At 33.7% G+C, this 20,891-nt stretch overlaps 1 protein-coding gene across 2 annotated transcripts; it reads left to right on the forward strand.

Annotated features, from left to right (window-relative positions):
* The first annotated feature begins 372 nt into the window (after positions 1-372).
* On the forward strand, positions 373-6,095 carry LOC108465018 (uncharacterized). Of its 2 annotated transcripts, XM_017765319.2 has the most exons (7): positions 373-863; positions 1,812-1,946; positions 2,094-2,181; positions 3,143-3,237; positions 5,102-5,269; positions 5,621-5,800; positions 5,970-6,095. In XM_017765319.2, exons 1-6 carry the CDS (start codon positions 524-526, stop codon positions 5,779-5,781), a joined length of 987 nt encoding a protein of 328 aa, XP_017620808.1. In that variant the 5' UTR covers positions 373-523; the 3' UTR covers positions 5,782-5,800; positions 5,970-6,095. The 2 variants fall into 2 exon arrangements, with proteins under 2 accessions (XP_017620808.1, XP_017620807.1); XM_017765318.2 differs by having other exon boundaries at positions 374-863; positions 5,621-6,095.
* The last annotated feature ends 14,796 nt before the right edge of the window (positions 6,096-20,891 follow it).

The raw sequence follows: 20,891 nt of genomic DNA on the forward strand, positions 1-20,891 counted from the left end.
TTAGGCTTGGAAAATTTTGTCTGAGGCTAGGTCTAAATTAAATACGGACTTTTTTTGTTGCTTAAACTCATTTTTTAAGTCTAATTTTTTGTCTAAACCCATCTAAATTCAAATACATTCAAATAAGTCTAACTATGTATCATCTTAACTAAAAACAAACAAATAAAAAAAAATAGAAATAAACTTTTTTTTCTTAAACATTTGAATTAAGTTTAAATCTTGGTGTCACTCTACCGTCCCGGCACAAACAAGATGGACAATAATGGTAATAAAAAAAATCTTAACTAAAAACATTTATTAAAAAAGAAAAGGCTTTTATTTTTTACCATAAAAAAAACTTCACTGAAAAAATAATTAAAAAAGAACTATAGCTTTTGCCCTTTACATTTTTACCCTTTACATTTCCAAATGCACAAAGCCATAAACCCCTCTTATTTATTTTGGGGGAAAACGTCACCTGAATGGAAACTTTCCTCAACAAATCACAAAGCGCCGAGATCTGCCCTCTGCTATAGGATCGCCAATGAGAAGGGCCTCCTTCACCTCCTCCATCCTTTCTAGGACCCTCTCCACCGTTCACGACGGAGGAACAGTCAACCTCCACCCTCGTCTCCTCCGGGTGGCGCTCTTTAGCAGCAGCAGAGCCGACAATTCCAATTCTCGCCGCCATTGGTTCTTTCCTCTTCTCAATTCCTTTTCGAAAAGCTCTGGTCAAGCCGTCTCTCTCGGCCTTGTCGGCGTTGTCGCCTCAGTGGCCACTGCTGCTTCGGTCTACGCCAAGGAGCCGCCACCAGCTGAAATCATCCCAAAGGACGTTGTTCTTTATCAGTATGAGGCCTGCCCATTTTGTAATAAAGTTAAAGGTAGTATATATTCGTTTTTCTTCTTTCCGTTGCATTCGTACCAAATAAAATTGACAGAACCAATCAAATTTGAACTCAGAACTTCATTTTTAAGCAAAAAGTAAATCCAAAAAATTATTTGGATAAGTAATTCTCACCTGTTTTGAATGATTAAATAGTTAGTTTTAGTGAGTTCTAAAGGAAACGATAATATGCTTACATTTTAACTATTCGCTATATATTACATTTTTAAATCAGACATGTTTTGGTAACTACCATGGTGATGGAGAGAAGGATTCTTTTGAAGAACTGAAAACTAAAAACATAACAAATGCATTATTTTTCTTTGATGAAACAATTATATTAGAATCTGTTTTGCATTGTAATCACTTTTTCCTTTTTAATCAGCTACACTTTTCTTTCTAGAATTTGCATTATTCTTAGCAACTTTAGGAAGTTGAAAGACAATAACATAAGGCTTTGCTTAATAGTGTGAAAAGAAAATTGGAAAGGTGGAAAATTGACGGAGTAGAAAAATAAAAAGATAGATGATATATATTTCCTTCAATTGATTTGCTTGGTACAAAAGATGGAAAAATTGAAAGAAAAAGTAAGTTTTTCCCTTCATTGCTTGATAGAGTTGAAAAATGAGGAGAAGAAAATAAAGCTTCTGAAAAATGCATAATTTTTAACTAACATACATCCCTTTCTCATTTTCTCTCCTCTTATCATTCCGAATTGGAATAATTGTTTTTAAGCATTAAGATTGAAAATGGTTCTCTCTTGTTTTCTTTCTTCCCACTTATCTCTTTCCTATCAAGTACACTTAGAGTTTACTTTCTTCTCATTTTTCCACCCATTCTTTCTGTTCTTCCATTTTTCTACTCAACCAAGCACTTTCTTAGTAACAAGACAACTAATTAAAATCTTAGTAACTTCATGATTCCCATAATGTTTATCGTCTCTCAGCATTCTTGGACTACTATGATATACCATACAAGGTGGTGGAAGTCAATCCCATTAGTAAGAAAGAGATCAAGTGGTCGGATTACAAGAAGGTGCCTATTCTGATGGTTGATGGTCAACAGCTGGTGGACTCATCAGGTTCTTGTTGTCAAAACTGTTTATAATTTAAGTTCTCATTGAATATTTTATATTACCCCTAAAGACCTAACAAGCTGTTTAAGTTATTGACTTTATTTAAGCTCATTAGTTGCAATGATGGACTGAACGTGCATGTGGAACATGCAGCTATTATTGACCAATTGAGTGAAAAGATCCTTCCTGGGAAAGCAATTATTTCAGTTGCTGATGAAGATGAAGAAACAAAGTGGCGTAGGTACGGACTGTCTTGTTTCCTATAGTAATTAAAATTTTATTTTTACTATATCACTACAATATTATTAGTTCTTAAGAACTCAATCTTGATATAACATTTGTTACCTTCTTAAGGAGGATTCAGGTCTTCGGTTTAACCCCAGTTACTTGTACCAGAAAACTACCTATATCTTATTAAAATTTTATCTTGCTAAGCAAAAGGTATTAAAAGAAACTATATGGGTGCACTAAATAGTTATTTTTTTAATTTATCTTATACTTTGAAACTAATTGAGATGACGCTTACCATGAAGTATACTAAGTTCAAAATAGTGCCAAAACATGGTATACTCTCGGAATAACAACCTGTCAACCACGTTTTTCTAGTAGTGTATAAAGGACTTTGTAGTCTTTTCAAATATCTTTTTACAGATACGAGCCAAACCAAACTTTGGCTTTTACTGTGCAGCAAACGAGAAATTTACTGGAATTTTCGGTAACTAGTTTAAGGTCTAAAATGTGAGATACGTGCCTTTCAACTGTAGAGTATTTGGGTGATTGCTCCTAGCATTCCCCTCAATTTTTTATTACCTGGTCTTGAAAGGTCAGAATTTTGACCTCAGTTATTGACCCTCTGATAAAAGTGAATAATTTGTATAACTATTTATATTAATTGTCTTTTTAATTGAACCTCATGCATGAAAACATGAACTCTATGCTTAGCAAAGATGTTATGTTTCAGGATATATAAATGAGCATGTATGAAAATACTTTTGGTAGTAGATAGAGTTATGTGTGTACAAAACTATACATAGGTTATTTTTCTTGTTTCTGAGTAGCTATGAGTTAATGATCTTGTACTGTAGAACTTTGGTTAATACATATTGCTGTATTAATGCAATTCAAAGTCTTCCTTTTTGCTTTAGCTGCTTTTAGAATAAGTATTTCATCTTTGGAACACTAATAATGATGTCCTTGTGTAGGTGGGTTGACAACCACTTGGTGCATGTCTTATCTCCAAACATATACCGCAACACGTCTGAGGCTCTTGAATCTTTTGACTACATCACTAGCAATGGTAAATTAATGCATAATTTTGTATTATACATATGTAGCTGCCTTCCCTCCATTTAAAAACCTTGTCACTTTTATATTATTTTAGTCAATGATTGATCCATTTACCCCTAAAGTTGGGAATAAATACGTCATCCACTATGTTTTCCACCAAGTCCTTTAATAAGTAGTGAGAAAGTAATTTTATCTATTAATGGATCATAGAGTTATTTGCATGTTTCGTTACTTGCATTATTTTTAAAATGCCTATGAATTCTTTTGTACTTCGCCAAGCAAATTGGAACATTTTAAAGGTCAATAGGCTTTGGAAACAGTATTGTTTCATTTTTAATAATTAGGAAATGTTATTTTCCTGTCTCATTACTTCAAGTAACATACCATTTCCAATAATGAATTTCAAATAAAGTTTTACAGTCAGTTTTTAGGAATAGGGAATTGAAGATGTGAAACAGTACAAAATATACTTGGATGGAACACATTGGAATTAGTTATGTCTAGTTTCTTTATGCAAACTTGAATTGCTATGCTGTCTTCTCCTCTAAGTTTACAATGGATTGAAAAGAGTATAAGGTGAATTAAACCTCTGTAAATAGTGCTAGGTTTCGTACGCTGTTTACATGATACGGGTAATATGAGAGGAGTAACGAGTAATATAATGTTTTGAGTATTGATCACACTAGAAATTGTACTAAATTTGTTAATTACTAAATTAAAATAACCCAGTCTTATCCAAACAAAAGATTAAAACATGTAAACTAATACTAAAACTAAATAAAAGAAAATAACAAAATAAAGATTTGAGTTTAAATTAATTAATAGATGAAAGCCTACAAGACCTGCATACTAATAATTCTGAATTGAATTAGTTGGAAAGGATGTTACAAATATATACAAGGAAGGAATATCGGAAAAGAGAAAATTAAATTTAATCATAAAGGATAAATAAAATGAAAAACCAACTATAAAATTATAAAATCTTGATCAAAACTTCAAGGACTTAGATAACCGAATAACTCTATTGCTTAGAGTTATCAATTGACCAAATGTCCAATCTTTTAATTTTGTAATCATTGAACTTGTTTGAAGAAGGGTGGTAAATTGATCTGTTGCTTTAATTAAGTATTAAAATTGGACCGTATCCATAACTGCAGACGAAGGTGAGCTTAAGTAACTCCTTTATTTCTAATTTAGCTTGAGGCCCTGAGTACAAAATAAATGCTGAATCAAGCCTGAGCCTGAGCTTTCTGCTTGATGTACCCAACTTAGGGTACCAAGAGCCTAATGTGATATCTATAAGCATGCTTATGCATAATTCCCTTCTAATTATTCGTTCTCTGAAATTCCTTTTTAGTAATCTATTTGCAATAATTGTGTTTGGAAGTCTTCATCATGAGCACGTAAGATACTTTCTTTTCTACAGAATTGTTAGTTGAATTATGAATTACCTAACATCAATTATCACAGCTACCCTTCCTATTACACTCCCAGTGATGCTATTCTGATTACGGGGACCAGTAGCATGAAAGTTTTACTTGATGATCTCTATAGTCTAATTGTCATTACATTGGTCTCCATAGGCAAAGTTTGGTTATGGCATTTTCTGTCCATTTGATGCTATCATAATTTCCTCAATTTGTTACTACGACTTTTTTTTCCTTAAAATTTCTAATTTGTTTTAACTTTTGTTGTTTTATTTTTGATGTAGCCCTCTTATATAATTTAGAATTATTTCTTCGAGGATTTTGGCTGTTCTTTTACCATAGTGATTGTGTTTCATGCTTGAGTTTGTTTTGCTATTCAGTCAGCACCAGCATCAGATTCCACCTAATAATCTTCACGTTCCTGTTGTTTTTTTCTCTTAACTGCAGGTAACTTCAGTTTCACTGAGAAGATAACAGTGAAATATGCTGGAGCTGCAGCTATGTATTTTGTGTCCAAGAATCTAAAGAAGAAATATAACATCACTGATGAGCGTGCTGCCTTGTATGAAGCAACAGAAACATGGGTGGATGCTCTAAATGGGCGAAATTTTCTTGGTATGATTTCTAAGTGAATATAGTTTTCAGAGATCAGATCAAGTTACATATGCAACAGTTACTGACTGATCAGTTTCTTTTAATTATTTTTTTTGGGGGGAGTTATTGACCGGTCATTATGACATGCATTCGTTCATTACATCTTTTCTCTTATTTTCATGAAGAAAAATTTAAGGTTCCTAAGTGGTCTTGGTGGGGTTACAATTTAATTGAATTAGTACATTATAGTTAAGCTTCCACCTTGACCTGAGTCTGGCAGAGTTAACCTATCGTAACGATTTTCATATTGCTTTTCTTATAATGTTTTTGAAGGGCAATTGTAAGTTTTTCTCCTGAAATCTCATTGTGTAGGGGGATCCAAGCCTAATCTAGCTGACCTTGCTGTCTTTGGGGTGCTAAGACCGATACGTTACCTGAGATCTGGTAGAGATATGGTGGAACACACTCGAATTGGAGAGTGGTACTCTAGAATGGAGAAAGTAGTTGGGGAGCCATCAAGGATCAAGGCTTAAACCATATGCTCTTGGCAAGGTCTGTTCCCAGCATCAATTGCCAACACCTACATCTTAAATAGAAAACAAAATGGTTTCCTAATAACAGTTTTGGTTTATTAAACAATTTTTTTCCATACCATAAGTTGACGGGCAATTCTGTTATTGTAATTCATATTTGAATGTTGAAAATGGAATTATTTCTGTAGGTACGTTTCGTAAGCAATTCTAGGGAATGAGGATGCTTCACAGATGGATTGTATTATTTTGACATGATTTTATACCTTGCAACGGTCTCGTAATAAATTCATCAAATTAGGTCTGTTTCATGGTCACTTGACGGACGGGCTTCAACTATTTAACATTTTCTGGCTGGTCTTTTTAATCTTTTGGCAAATTCTTGGCGTTTCTTCTCCCTCTAATTTTGATTTTGTTTTGTTAGCTTTGCATGATAGGAGGGCAGAAAAGTGAAAATATGTAAGAATGGAAGTGAGAGAAAGATACAAAGTTGGATAAAAAGATATGAGAAATTCATTACTAATATGTCAAAAGTTCGAAATTGGTACAAAATTTGCTAAACTATCATGGAGGCCTTTGTAGTTTGAGTTAGATTGTATTTTGTTCTCTTAATTAAAAAAGGGGCAATTCAGTTGTATGTTAGATCAAAAAGTAAATTGATCTTTCTATTAAAAATTTCATCCATTTCTATGGTTAAAAATCTGTTTTTGTACATCAACATGACGCACACGTGGCACATCATTTCTCATTATTTGGTTTTTTTTGTTAGGCACGTCAGTTTTTAATACTACAAATAAATAAAATTTTTAATAGAAATGATCAATTTGCTTTTTGATCTATGTATAAGGATTAATTTATCATTTTTTGAGTAAAGGGACAAAATGTAGTCTAATTCTTAGTACAAGGGCTTTTATGGTACTTTCACAAAGAAAATCTAGTAAACAAGTCAAAGGATGTTTTATAGTATGGGATAAATATCAAAACTATAAACTTTGATTTTGGTTCAAACGTATACATATAATTTTGATTTTAATTCAACTTTTCACATTTAAAGAAATGAATATATCAAATTTATTTTTATATTAGATAAATATAATTATTTGCATATGAAATATCTAAATATAAAATGATGTTATATCGATAATTATGTCAATTGTTTATGAAATTTGAATCAAATCAAAATTTCATATATAAAATTGCACAAAATCAAAGTTTATGACTAAAATAATGTTGCATTATTGTGTCTTTCCACTGTTAATATCACATTAAAAAAATGTTTTTGACCAAAACCTACCTACTAAATGAAAAGTTTTTGAGCCAAACATGTAATTTTATGATTAAAATCTTACATTTTATTTGATGATGTGTACAAGGTGGCAAAGTGGAAGGTTGAAGCAAATCTTGCAAAATTGAGTGTGGTAATAGGTGATGATTAGTAATGCGGAGAAACGGTGAAATAAGCTAACCAACAACGATTGGGGTAGGTGATGGTTAGGAAGGTGGAAGATGGATAAATAAGCTAAACAAGAATGATGATTTCAGCAAAGAAATAAATTTGAGTTCTAGAAAATGTGTCCGCGAATAAAAATTTTCAAAATGCAAAAAAGTCATTTAATAAGTGTAGACATGTGTTCTGGTGATTAACGATCCCCGCAACAATACTGCAAAGTAGTAGCATTCTTGGCATGGGTACTTCTTAGCACGTCATTCTTGGGCAGTTTTGTTGACATTACTACTTGGGATCGACATTCCATATTAGGCAGGTTATGGAACAAGTTGTGGAGTTAACCTTAACCTTGAGTTTGTTTTACTATTGAAATATTTTGGAGAGTATAACTTGAAAGCTCATATATGTATTTTATTAATAAGTTGACTTTGTGCTTTCTTTCCCTCCCTCTCCTTATTGAACAAGCAACACAGTTGCACTTCAGTGTGTAAGTAACACTATCCTCACCAAAATGAATTGAGAGAGTAACTTTCATATAACTATGATTATACCGACAATTTTTATATCTTCTTTTACATTACTCACTACTAGCAGCCCTTTTATGTGAATGTGATTTCATTCACTCTCACTATCCATCACTTGTATCACGTGTTGGATTAATTGATTTAGAAAATGATTATTTTAGGTATAGCAAAAGTTTAACTTTTTTTTTTTAAATTGAGCTCTTTTTGTGATATTTATAATAATAAAATTTAATCAGAATTATATCTGTGCTTTGTACAAGACAAACTAAAGTTAATCTTGACTTTCAATTGAATGACCTTTTCTATTATTCTCGAACCACGAATTGTCTCGAATGTGGGCTCCAACAACATGAACCAAATCACAGAATAAAAATGATTTATTTACTTTTAGTAGAAAAGTAATTTCTCTCTATATATGTCGATAATTATTCGATATTCCCAGAAAATAAAATTTATTCTTTGAGAATAAATTATCCCTACTTTCTGACAGAATAACAATGTATGAAAGATGTGTAAATAGCTTAATCGATAGTTTTTATTTATAGAGAAGTACAAGAGTTCAACTTGAATAACACCTAATTAAAGAAATATTATTTTAATAGAAAATACAATCCTAGTCTAACTAGACTAGAGGGAGGCGACGACATCCTTGTATTATTACTAGGGTTGTTGGCCCTTGTAGTATATACAATGCTCCATTTTAGGCCTATCATGTATTGAATTCAATTATATGTGTTTCTTAAATTTTTATCAAACACTTATAATTTTATCCAACCCAATATTTATTTTCTATTACTCAAAATAAATATTATTTAATCAATTAATTTAATTAACTAAATTAATTTCTTAATTAAATAATTTTCTGAATCCAATTCTAATTCCATTAAAATCATAGCAACTTTACTATAATAGAATTTATGAGAAAATATATTTAATTTTCTTATTCAATAAATTTAGAAAGACTTAATTAATTTTATTCAATCTTCAAACTTCAATTAACTAAATAATAATTCAAAGAACTTAAGTTAATTTCCAAATCACTTCTTGTATTTAGAGAGAAAACACATTCACCGTGGATAGTGATACATGTGACACATTTCTCTTACTTTACCATTTTCATTCATTTCTATTCATTGGTTCTATGTGCAATTTGTTTCTGGTTATCTCGAGCTAGTGGAGGGACTTATTGAACATATATAATTAGGGCTTAAATAATTTATAGTTAAGTTTTAGATTTTTTTTCATATTAATTATAACATTATTTAGTAAAGAAGTCATTCCACTAAAGTATTGTGACTGGAGAAAAGTAGATTCTTAAGGGATGAACCACTTGGTGGGGAAGCCAAATCCACCATTAATCTTTCTCCTTACTTGGATGAATTTTTGGCTATTCAAGTGGAGATTTGAAGCCCGATTATGGAAAATGGGCTCGTGGCCCATGCAAGTACAAAAATGGACCATTCCAATCGAGGCCCATTGGATGATGTGTAACATCCCGAAATAGGGCCTAGTCAGAATAGTGGTTTCGGGACCACAAATACGACATCGAAATATTTATTTTATGATTATTATGAGGCCTAGAATATGAGTATAAGCATGTGTTAAAGTTTCATGAAAGAATTCTTTGAGCAAGGTGTTCAATTGGAAATTAGGGACTAAATTGAATAAATTGCAAAACTTGATTTCTAGAAGAAATTTGTATGAAATTGCTTTGGGTTATGAATTAGAAGGTCTTTGAGAGAAATTTACCCAAATTCTAAATTTTTGAACAAAAATGGGCTTGCATGGATGAAATTTTAAAGAAAAGACATGAGGGCATTTTGGTCATTTGGCTTTTTAATGAAATAAAATGGGAAAAATGAACCAAAATCAGCTTATTTCCTGCTTCATCCAGCCAAAATTCCCAAGGCACCATAGCTAGGGTTTTCAAGCTTTCCAAGCTTAATAGTAAGTGCTCCCAAGCCCCATTTTTCATGCTCTTCGTATTTTTAAAATCCCGGTAGCTTGCTCTCTCCATTTCTACCCATATTTCATGCTAGGGGTTATGTTTAAAAATTTACCCATGCATGAGTTTCTTGTATTTTGATGGATTATGGAGGAATATGAAAGATGAATGTGTATTAAACATCTTTTCCTAGTTGATTTTCATGAAAAACCCTTATAGGGACTATTTTGCAAAAGATGTAAATGTGTGGTAGAAATGAGAAAATAATGGATAATGTGGGCTACCATAAGAAGGAAAAGTGTTCGGCTAGGCTTGGGTAAGATAGAAAGTGTATGTGTTTCATTATACGAGCCTAAGGACTAAATCGTAAAAATGTGAAAGGTTAGGGGCAAAACGGTCATATGGACTGGGGTAGATATTAAACTTGAAATGCATAATGTAGTGAATTAATGAGTTAATTTTGTTGATATAGACCCCGAGGAACAAATTCTGGAGGTCGATCGTGGTAAACGCAAGGTTTTGGAATAACCAAAACACAACTCCGAAAAGAATACCAGGTAAGTTTGGATAACTTAAAGTAAACCTCTAATATGCATAATTGTATGAATTATGAATGCATGATGATTTCATTTATTATTGGTATGAAATATCATAGAAATGCATATTTGATGGTGACATGTGAAAAATGTCTTGGTTGAGGTTAAAAAGGGAATTCGATGGATAAACCATGATTTACAAGTGAATTGAGATCCTGTATGTGTTGCAGAAAGGATTTAGCCCGGACGAGTAATCCGTGATCTCAAGTATGAAAAGGATCTAGCCCGGACCGGTGTTCTTTGAATGATCAAGCCTTCCGAAGAATATGTGTGCATTATGGATTTACCCCGGTCGGGTAACCTGATTAGGGTCTGAATTTAGCCTGGACTGTTAATTCAGATCCGAGCTCATTAAAGGTGTTTGTCGCTATAAGGGATTTAGCTTAGACTGGTAATCTCGACATCATCTTATGAATTCATGATATGGTGGATTTAGCCTGGACTGGTAATCCTGCCATGAGATGTGAGGTTCGCGGGAGTGCATATATGTGAAATGATCATTCGTAAGAATTGACAGATAATGGGTATTCCATCGAGATTTCCTAAAAACTCAACGGGATTAATATGATATATGTCAATAAGATGATGAATGATGAGCTTATCTACATAAATCACATGATGCTTTGTTATGTGACTAACTCATTGATTGAGTGCATGTGATAGGGAATCATTTCATAATTGATGATTTCATGATTTAAATATGGATGTATGCTAATTACCCGGTAAGTTTACTTTCTGGTTATTCGAGCTTACTAAGTATGAAAATGCTTACCCCTCTCTTTTTCCCTATTCCACAGAGCTCGAGGACTCGAAAGGATTGGAAGACAATTGGAGAGTCAACACATTATCAACTAGACAAGCTTTGGTATAAAGACGTTGTTTGTTTTTTTCAATGGCATGTATAGTATTTTTTAGTATTTTGTTATATGTGTCATTTGATTTGCCAAATGAAGGCATGTAAAATATGTTTCTCTCTTTGTATATGGCCACGAAAATTGGCTTAAATGAAGTAGGCTATGACCTACAAATTTATGCATGGTTTTATTTACAAGTGATGGGTCGTTGCCAATTGGCAATGAGTCATATGAATGAGCCAATTTTGGATGTATTAAAGTGACATGGTAACCCATAAACACTAAATGAGAAATAACATATCATGTATGAAACAAATGATATGAGGTTTCCATACATCTAGTCTTATTAAGATTATTTACAAGTGTATAATCATGTTTTCCTTCAAATTTGGTAACCACTAAGCACAAGTAGTAGAAAGAGGTAACTAAAGGCTTGGAAAATAGCCTATTAGAGTCCACATGGTTAAACACATGGGCATGTGTCTAGGCCGTGTGTGACACACGGTTCCCTCCTATGGGCGTGTGCTATGGCCTTGTGACCCCTGCACTTAAAATTTTAGCTCAAAGTTGTACACAGGTAGGCCACACGGGCGTGCACCATGGTCGTGTTAAAATGACAGTGTCATCCACGGGCAGGCAGCATGGGTGTGTGCCGTGACCGTGTTGATAAGTCAGTGTTGCCCACGGTTGAAGGGCATGGGCGTGCCCCAACCCATACAGGCGTGTGAGTCCACACGGTCTACCTACACGGGCGTGTGACACTTTATGATAAGGAAGGATTTCTTAAGGAGCCTAAGGTTTATCGAACGTACCCGAATTTGTCCCGCACTGCCTCTAGGTACGTTATAGGCCTCGAAGGCCTGTTTAAGGGACGAGTTATTCATGGATGAAAAGCTTAAAATTTGAGTAAAACTTGGTGACCCAATTTGGTACGTTTCAAAATATAAAGTCTTGGTAATGCCTCGAGCCCTGTCCTGGCGTCGGGTACAGGTGAAGGGTGTTACATGATGAACTTTAGCTTATAAATGTATTGGAATATTCCAATGAATGGTGGCTCATATTACTTGCTGCAATTGATGAAGTAGGCCACTAATGTCCACCAAGAGAGGCTAGTAAGTTGCCCCGGTGCAATTCCATAGTCGTTCAGCACCACACAGAAGAAAGGATGTAGAGGAAGATAGAAGCCTACCTCTAGTAGATATTGTGAGAGAATAAACCGATCATTTGAGTCACTCAATGAACACTCCCCTTTAACGATTTCGAAATCATAGGCAAAGTTGGGCAAACTGATTCCTATAGTTGCCAAGTGCTTAACCATTTCCTCTTCAATGGTTGTACATCTATAAAACGGAGTTACTATCAACGTACTGGATTCGCGATTTCATTGCTCATCGCCACCTTATACAGTCGACGCACCCCTATAACCCTTTTAATTTTGGCTACCTCAACCACTGACCCTATCCCTTGTGTTTATTCTAACTCTAGCCATTGAAGAAAAATGAAGCAAATGAGGATGGAGAATGAAATATTACCTATGGAATTGGTTATGTTCTGGAGGGAACAACTGTAATGCTCCAATAACGAGATGCCAAAGAACAAAAGAAGAAGTTGGATCAAAAGAAAGGAGATTAGGGCTTAGAAGAATCTTTTGGGATGATGAAATTTTGGGGGAAAACAAATTGAGAAAGTAATGATTTCCTTTTCTCTGTGATTGGTTATTTAAGATAATCGTTCCTTGGAAGTTTCAAGTTTAAAATGGTAATAAACTGTTCAGATCCTCCAATCTGTGCTCGATAGCTATTGGTAACTCACAAGGGTTTTTTTAAAACCCTTGGTATTAAGAGATGTAAGAATATCCGCCAATTTAGATCATGTAGGCAAGTGACTGCTAAATTGGGTTCGCCTATCATGTATCTACCAAAATGAATATCGCAAGGAAGCCATTCATTAAGGACTTGAACTTTGGCACTTCATAGGACTACATCTTAAGTCCTCACAACAGGATTATTTCTAACAGTATCTACCCGCAGAGTTTATTCATAGTGCAAATGTTCACATAACTGGTGAAAAAGCACTTTGTGCAAAGACTATGCGAAGTGAAAGGCCCATCGTATTATGTATAGATTAATTCACCAAGTAAGAAATTTTGGGGACAAAATTCACTTTTAGGGTGGGAGAGTTGTCACACCCAAAAATATCAAATCCTAAGATGTATGGAGACTTGCATATTAAATTGAAAAGCTTCCTAATCGGATAAGCTTTTTTTTTTTAAATAAAAAAAAATGACAAAATGGTTGAGAAAAGGTTGGGTTTCAACCTTAGTCCGGGTACTTTCAAACTAGAAAGTTTTTAGTAGGAGACATGATGATTAAGGATATTCTAGGTGGCTGTTGAATTAGTGTTGGTGAAGGAAGTATATGAGGACTATATATTAGAGGCGTTATTCTCTGAGATTAATTTTCTTTCATTTTTTTCTTTCTTCATCTTTTTCTCTGATTTGTTGTGGAAGAGAAAAGGGTTAAGGAGCGTTATGCATAGAGGTTCAAGCTTTAGAAATTAGAAAATTTGTAAGCAGTTGGATCAAGTGGCAAAGGAAAAAGCTCAGTAGAGGGTTTGGTGTCAAATATTAGGTGATTTCCATATCTCAAGTCTTAAATGAATGATTTCTATTTTAGAATCGTGTGCAAAGTATGTGTGATTTAGTGTTCTACCAATGGTTAAGTTTTGGAGTATTGTGTTGCATGTTATATGTGTTTAGTTCTACAAATGATGAATCAATATAAGATTGAATGTTGATGGGTCGTGATGAATGTTACGCAATGATATGAAATTACATGGCTGAGTGTAAGTTGACTATATAAGTAGATGAAATAATTGATGTGATATATGTCATGCTTTAAATAGTAGTATTGCTTCCATGCTGATGTGTGAAATGCATACATGTCATTTATATGAAAGATATGACAGTCTATCATGACTATCTCATATTTATGACTTCGAAAATAGGGGATTCAATCTTAAGAATTAACCTACATGTTATCTGTTCCAAAGAGAAGACCAATAAGAATGAGATATCTGTTATTGTCAAATAGAGGCAGGATGAGAAAGACCGTCATATTTGTCTACTTGATTGAGATGAGTAGACTTTCTTTATTAAATTGTAATGGGGTCTTCTTTATGAATCCACTGGTATGTTTTGAAAAGCATGAATTCACATACTTAGGTCTGAAACATGAATCCATGAGGATCGTAATACAAATTTGAGGCTATTAGGACAAGTTGTTTATAATAGTCCACAGTAGGGACTATTCGCCAAGATTAGTCTTATGTGATTATCTACAATAATTGGTGCAAAGCGTGTTATGGAAATTATTTATGGGTTATCTTTCACAAGTTCCCGAGTAAGAATCCTCAAAGATTCCCTCTCAAGGAAATAGATGCATAAGGGACTGCAAAGGCAACTAGTGAAGATAGAATTCGTAGGGATAATCCACTAAGAGATCAATCGCTATTAAATATGTATTTTAGTAGTGCACCTATGAAATCTCTCTAGTAGAAGCTTTATGTGTGCAAGGCTTTGTATAGCCGTACATGAAATCTTCTATTTTCAAGTTGTTAGTAGTAGTTCAAATGCAATCAAGTAAGATGTATTGTTCTCTAGGATGCATGAGTAAGTAAGTAATGGTATCATTGAAGGTGATGTGCCAAGTACAAGTGAGTCAATTCGTGCAATGTAAATACTACACCAAAGAGATCAACGTATTTTCATAATACTGATGAGTCAAATGTGAATGTCAAGTGTGATCACGTTGTGTTAATAAAGTATGAAAACTCATTAAGTTCTTTAGAACTTAGGTAGGTGTTATTTTGTATTGCAAGTAATAAGGAAAACTTGAGAGTTTGAGAAGGGACTAGGCTAGAATCCATCGTGCTCTGTCAGATTGCCTCTTGGAGTAATATACAAACAGCGGGGTGACCCAGAGGCGGAGTCTCAAAGTTAGACATAAGTTGTAATTATATAGGGTCGCAGGATACATGTTCTTTAAACTATATAAAGTTGTCTATATGTTAAAGTTACTTTGTAAGTTTTTACATCTTAAAAATAATTGTATTAAATTCATGAATTTTTTAGGTTAATTAGATAATTTTGTTTTCATAATACTTTATTTACATGATTGTGAATTTCAAATTGTCATAAGAATTAGTTAGTTATTTATAGATCTAGAGTGTTACACCTTGTAGTCTAGACCTGACGGTCAGGCCGGGTGTGGAATGTTATAATTAATGTAACAGATAGATATTTTATTAAACCAGTTTGTTCAAAAAATAAAGTATATAGAGACAAAAATACTACACTAAGGGTAGCACATCCCAACATCACATTCTTATGAACTAACCTACCTTTTTCCCATATCTTATAAAATATGTCACTTCTTTCGTATCTGCCTTTTTGGTAATTACCTTATAAAGGTTATGATGTTGTTTCAAAGGTTCCATTCAGGATTTTTTAATCTTTGGATAAAGTCAAACACAGTAAAATTCTTGCTATAATCACTACAACTACCATAACATTCACCATCCTTAGCCACTTACCACCTTTATCAGTACCACTTGCCACTGTGTTTGTTTTCTAAAATTTGCTCTAACTTTCCACTCCATCATCTTTCCACAGTATCTTGTTTTGTTAGTTTATAACATCTCCTCACCTTAACAAAAAGAACCTTCTACAATAAGTTATGAAAGCTCCTATTTATATGTTCTAAATAGGAGATACAATATTTGGTATTGAAAAAAAAATTCCGATTATAAAAGGAATTAATAATGTGTTCATAAGATTTATTATTTGGTAATAGAGAGCAGTCAATGGGAGTTCAATACAATTTTAAAGAAACAGAAAACCCAATCTCTTGACTACGTGATGCGATCCCAGCCACATCATGTCTCGATACAATTCCACGACACCGGGAATGGCTTAGGCACGAGGGGCCCAAGTATAAAATGAAGCTGTTAATTTGTTTGCAAGTTTTAATTGATCGAGTGTCGGGATAAAATATTGCTGGGATAATCGAACGATCGTGGACAAGTCACCCGAGTAACCCTCACAACCTGATTCGAGCTCATCTAGCTCGTACCTAGCTTATTGAGCTCATTTCAAGGCGTTTTAGTTTATGCATAGCTTGCTGGAAATAAACATTTAATTTGGTTTTAGTTAAATTAGTTTATTTAGCTAAAATAATTAATGTTGAGATTAAATATGTCAAAATCTGGACATTGTAATTAAGGTTTAATGTGTCTTAGTTTAATACATGTTTAATAGTTGTTTTAATGTGTCTAAGTTTAAGACAAATTAATTTCATGTTTCAATTAACTTGTCCAGCCGAATTTAATATGTCTTGGCCAAATTAACTAGCTGAATTTATTTGTTTCAGGTACATGCATGGACGGCTTAAATGTGGTGTGCTGCTGATTTCTCTTCTCTAAGCGACAGGGGAGCTACTGTTCTCTCTCCTCCAAGCTGCCACTTCATGGACACCAACAACCCAAGAGCTTTCACATTGCTGGAAATTCCTTTCACATTAGTTGTCCATTCGGTTTGGGGCATTCACACACAAAGGCTTCTCAATTCCATTTGTTCACACTCAAAAACCGTTGAAGACCCCAAGCTAACTTTAATAAGCTCAAAACCATTCAGTTGATCAAAGCAACACATTAAAGCAAGTGCACACCTCTTGGCCGAACCCAAGCAAGTCCGTTCAGCTCAACATTTATTTCAACTAGCTTGGAAGCTTCAAAGGACGTTCTAGGAAGCTTCATGGAAGTTTCATCTCCATGAAGCTGATACTTGCTGTCCATTCAGCTCTCCAAAGTGCCTATTCGACTAGCCTTGTACTTGAGCTATAAATATGAAGCCGTTAAGATGTATTTCAGACTTTTGATACTTTATGAACATTTTATATCTTTGTGAGTTTAATTCAACTCTCATTGTTCTTCTAAGACTTAGCTTGACTTATCTAGCTTCCTAGTGGCATCAATACTGTCTCTTTGTGAACTTATCACTCAACTAAGTGTGGCGTTCAACCCTTTATACCTCTGGTTCCTATCTCTTCATAGATAGTGGGTCAATGTCTTTTCTATCAACCTTCTATCACCTTAAGTGTCTTATAAGTCTCGGGTCAATACTCCTTCATAGTATTGGTTTATTCTTTACCTTAAGCTTTCTTGTCCATTCTAACTATCATCTTGGTCTTGCTTTGTTTCATTATCTTAGCCGAACCACTATCCATCTTATTCCTAAGCCCCTTTTAGAATCCATTGCTTACACCTATACTTAGCCGAATTTCCTTAAACTCAAACTAAGAACTATACTTCTCCATTTTACGATCAGGCACAACTACGACTCAAATACTTTCGCAAACTCAAGATCGTATCATTCCACAATATAGGGAAAGGTTAAGAGAAACATTTTAACTATCTCTATATTTGATTCACCAAGCCAAACTCTTAAGAATATCAAATAGTAAAGATAACTAAAAAATTCTTCCAAATTAAAAGGTTTTCTCCATTTTTTTCATTAATGAAATAATGTGTGCAACTTTTTGTTAGTGTTGATTTTCAAATGTTTTGATATAAAAAACTTAGTTATGAATTCCTTAAATAAAATTTGCAAAAATTACTTTGATAAATTTCAAATATATTTCCAAGTGTTACAAACTCAAAAATAAAGTTTCTAAATAACTTAAACTTTCTATAGAATTTTTTGAGTACCCCCAAGTCCTTTATAAATGCTTCTATGCCTTATTCTCAAGTTTCCCCAACAATGTCTTGAGGCACAAGGCCATATGTCTCAAGACACACAAACTTCGAATGTAAAATTACTCAAGGGGAGCTTTGTCTCAAGACGTAGGCTATGTCTTTAGACATAAGCCTGTTTATCTCAAGACAAACCAACATCGGCTAAGGGTATGCTACAAGTGAACCTTAACTTGAGAAAAAGCCCATTTGTCTCACGACAAGCAAACATCAAACCTAACGTTTGCTTTAAAGGATCCCTGTCTTTAGATAATCATGTAGTTTTCTTAAGACATACTTGTTGTGTCTCAAAACATCATGTAACACCCCTAAACCGTATCCGTCGCTGAAATAAGGTTACGAAGCATTACCAAAATAAACAGATCAAATACATACATTTCATATTATTTAACATTCATGTTAGATATTATTCATAAATGAGCCCTCAGGGCCCAAAACATACATTAGAAATAAGTCGGGACTAAATCGGGTATTCAAAAAATTTTTCGTGAAATTTCAAAATTTTTCCTAGGTGCAGGGTACACACGCCTGTGGTCAAGCCTTATGGCTCACATGGCCAAGAGACATGCCCGTGTCTCAGGCCATGTGGGCATTTGAAATGGGGCACACAATTGTGTCCCAGCCCGTGGCTGTACCCTTGTAACTCTCTGACTTGGGTCACATGGCCAAGTCACACGCCTATGTGCTAGGTTGTGTGTAAGTACATGGGTCACATGGCATGTGCCAGGCCGTGTGATCAATTCTAAGCATTCTGTTTTGAAATTTTAAAGATGCAGAGGACACACGGCCAAAACACATGGCCATATGCTAGGCCGTTTGTCCCACACGGTTGAGACACACGCCTATGTCTTTGCCCGTGTGGAAAAAATAAGGTCATTCGGAGCCTTATTTCTCACCCAAACATGTCTTCCACCTACATTAACACTTAAACACATTTCCAAACCAATATAAAACATTTGAATCAATCCATAGCTAAGTCTTATGCATATCATATCATCTTATGTAATTAAGTATCCATGATTAACAATTTGATCACTTATATGTATATATTCATATCTATATCAACTATACCAACTCAATCCATGTTACAATTTTCTTATTAATTAACCATCAATCAATTATACCAAAACACATATCAACCATGATAAGGCATATACTTATATATATATATCAAAATGTATCAAACATAAACCATTCAAATGGCTAATCACAATAAAACATTTACATGTCATCAATGGCCAAATTAACCTATACATGCCATTATACCAAAGTAGATTTAATAAATATACCAAAAAAGGGCGATTGATAATTTGATGTGGCTCCGACCAGCTTCAAACCGTAACGAGCTTCCGGAATACTATAAAATAGAGGAAATAAAACAAAGTAAGTATTTAATGCTTAGTAAGTTCATATAACAGGAAATTAACTTACCAATTAATTTACATTTAAGGTAAGCAAATAAACGTGCTCAAACCAATTTGCCAAATTGCCTAAACATATATCCTCATCAAGCTTGTTAGTCATGTACTTCACATAAATACCAAGAAACATGAATAAGCTCATCAATATTCAATTTCCACATACATGTATTCATTACTTCAAGTGTCCATGAACATGTACATATTATATATTTGTATTTCAAGTATTTCTCATAATAATTCATCTTGAATTGATATCATCTCATATCGAAAATCATTTAAATATCGATGGATATAAGGGTAGTACACATGAAGTGTACAAAGCTGTAAATTGTCAATTCATATTCAGGAATGCTCATAAGAGCACATAAACAAGAAGCTCTCTCTCGAGCCATATAAAGGGAAGCTCATGTGAGCCATGTAACGGGAAGCTTATTTGGGCTGTATAACGAGAAGCTCCTAAGAGCCATAATCAGGAAGCTCATGCGAGCCAATAACGGGTAGCTTCGAAGAGCCATTAATTGGGAAGCTCCGAATAGCCATATATCAAGAGGTTCAAGCGAGCCAATATCGGGAAGCTCTAAATAGCCATTAATTAGGAAACTCACAAAGAGCTTGTAACAGCCCGCTTTTGGATCAAATCGGAACAGTGGTTTTGAGACCACAAATTCAAATTAGAAATATTTATTTTATTGTATGAAATTTTCATTAAGAAATTTTATCGATTGAGTACTCAATTTGACTAGAAGGACTGAATTGCAATAGCTGCAAAACTTGAATTTTATAAGTTAAAGGTGTCCAATTGCTATGAAATTTTAATTAGAAGTCCTTAAATGGCAATTAAACTAATATGCCTTAGGATGGACAAAAATAGACATGGTTAGGTGAAATTTCAAAGTTATGCATTAAGGGTATTTTAGTAATTTGGTTAATAAGGACCAAATTAACTAAATAAAAGATGTCCATCTTCTCAATTTCATCCCCCCATAAACAAAATTTGCAAGGAGTCCATAGCCAGGGTTTTGGCCACTTTCAAGCTCGATTGTAAGTCCGTTCTTGCCCCGTTTTTAATTATTTCTATGTTTTTAAAGTTGTCTTAACCTAATCTAGCCTTTCCAAGGACTAATGTGAAGAAGGATTAAAGTTTAAAATTTGACCCATGATGAATATGTGTGTATTTTGATGTTTGATGATAAAAAATGCATGTTTGTTGTTTGTTAAATGACTTTTGTAGAGTGATTTTCGGTAAAAAAGTAAAATAGGGACTTATTTGTAAAAGTCTATAAAATGTGTAGAAAAGTGTGAATAAATGAAAAACGTGGGCTGTTATGAGTACAAACAACATCCGGCTAGGCTTGGGTTGTAAAGAAATTGAAAGAAATTCATTTTACGAGCCTAGGGACTAAATTATAAAATGTTGAAAAGTTAGGGGCAAATATGTAAATTTTGCCATAATATGTTTTTTGGCTGAATTGAATAATTTAATGATTAAATAAGTTAAATGTGGTTATATAGATCA

This window comes from Gossypium arboreum, chromosome 3 (genome assembly GCF_025698485.1).
Source record: "Gossypium arboreum isolate Shixiya-1 chromosome 3, ASM2569848v2, whole genome shotgun sequence".
In the NCBI taxonomy this organism is placed as follows: domain Eukaryota; kingdom Viridiplantae; phylum Streptophyta; class Magnoliopsida; order Malvales; family Malvaceae; genus Gossypium; species Gossypium arboreum.

Bases quoted from the DNA above. Each gene is read 5' to 3' on its own strand.
- LOC108465018 (XM_017765319.2), top strand. From the start codon at position 524: ATGAGAAGGGCCTCCTTCACCTCCTCCATCCTTTCTAGGACCCTCTCC. The intron at 864-1,811 runs GTAGTATATATT...ATCGTCTCTCAG, and splicing joins ATTTTGTAATAAAGTTAAAG to CATTCTTGGACTACTATGAT. The intron at 1,947-2,093 runs GTTCTTGTTGTC...TGGAACATGCAG, and splicing joins ACAGCTGGTGGACTCATCAG to CTATTATTGACCAATTGAGT.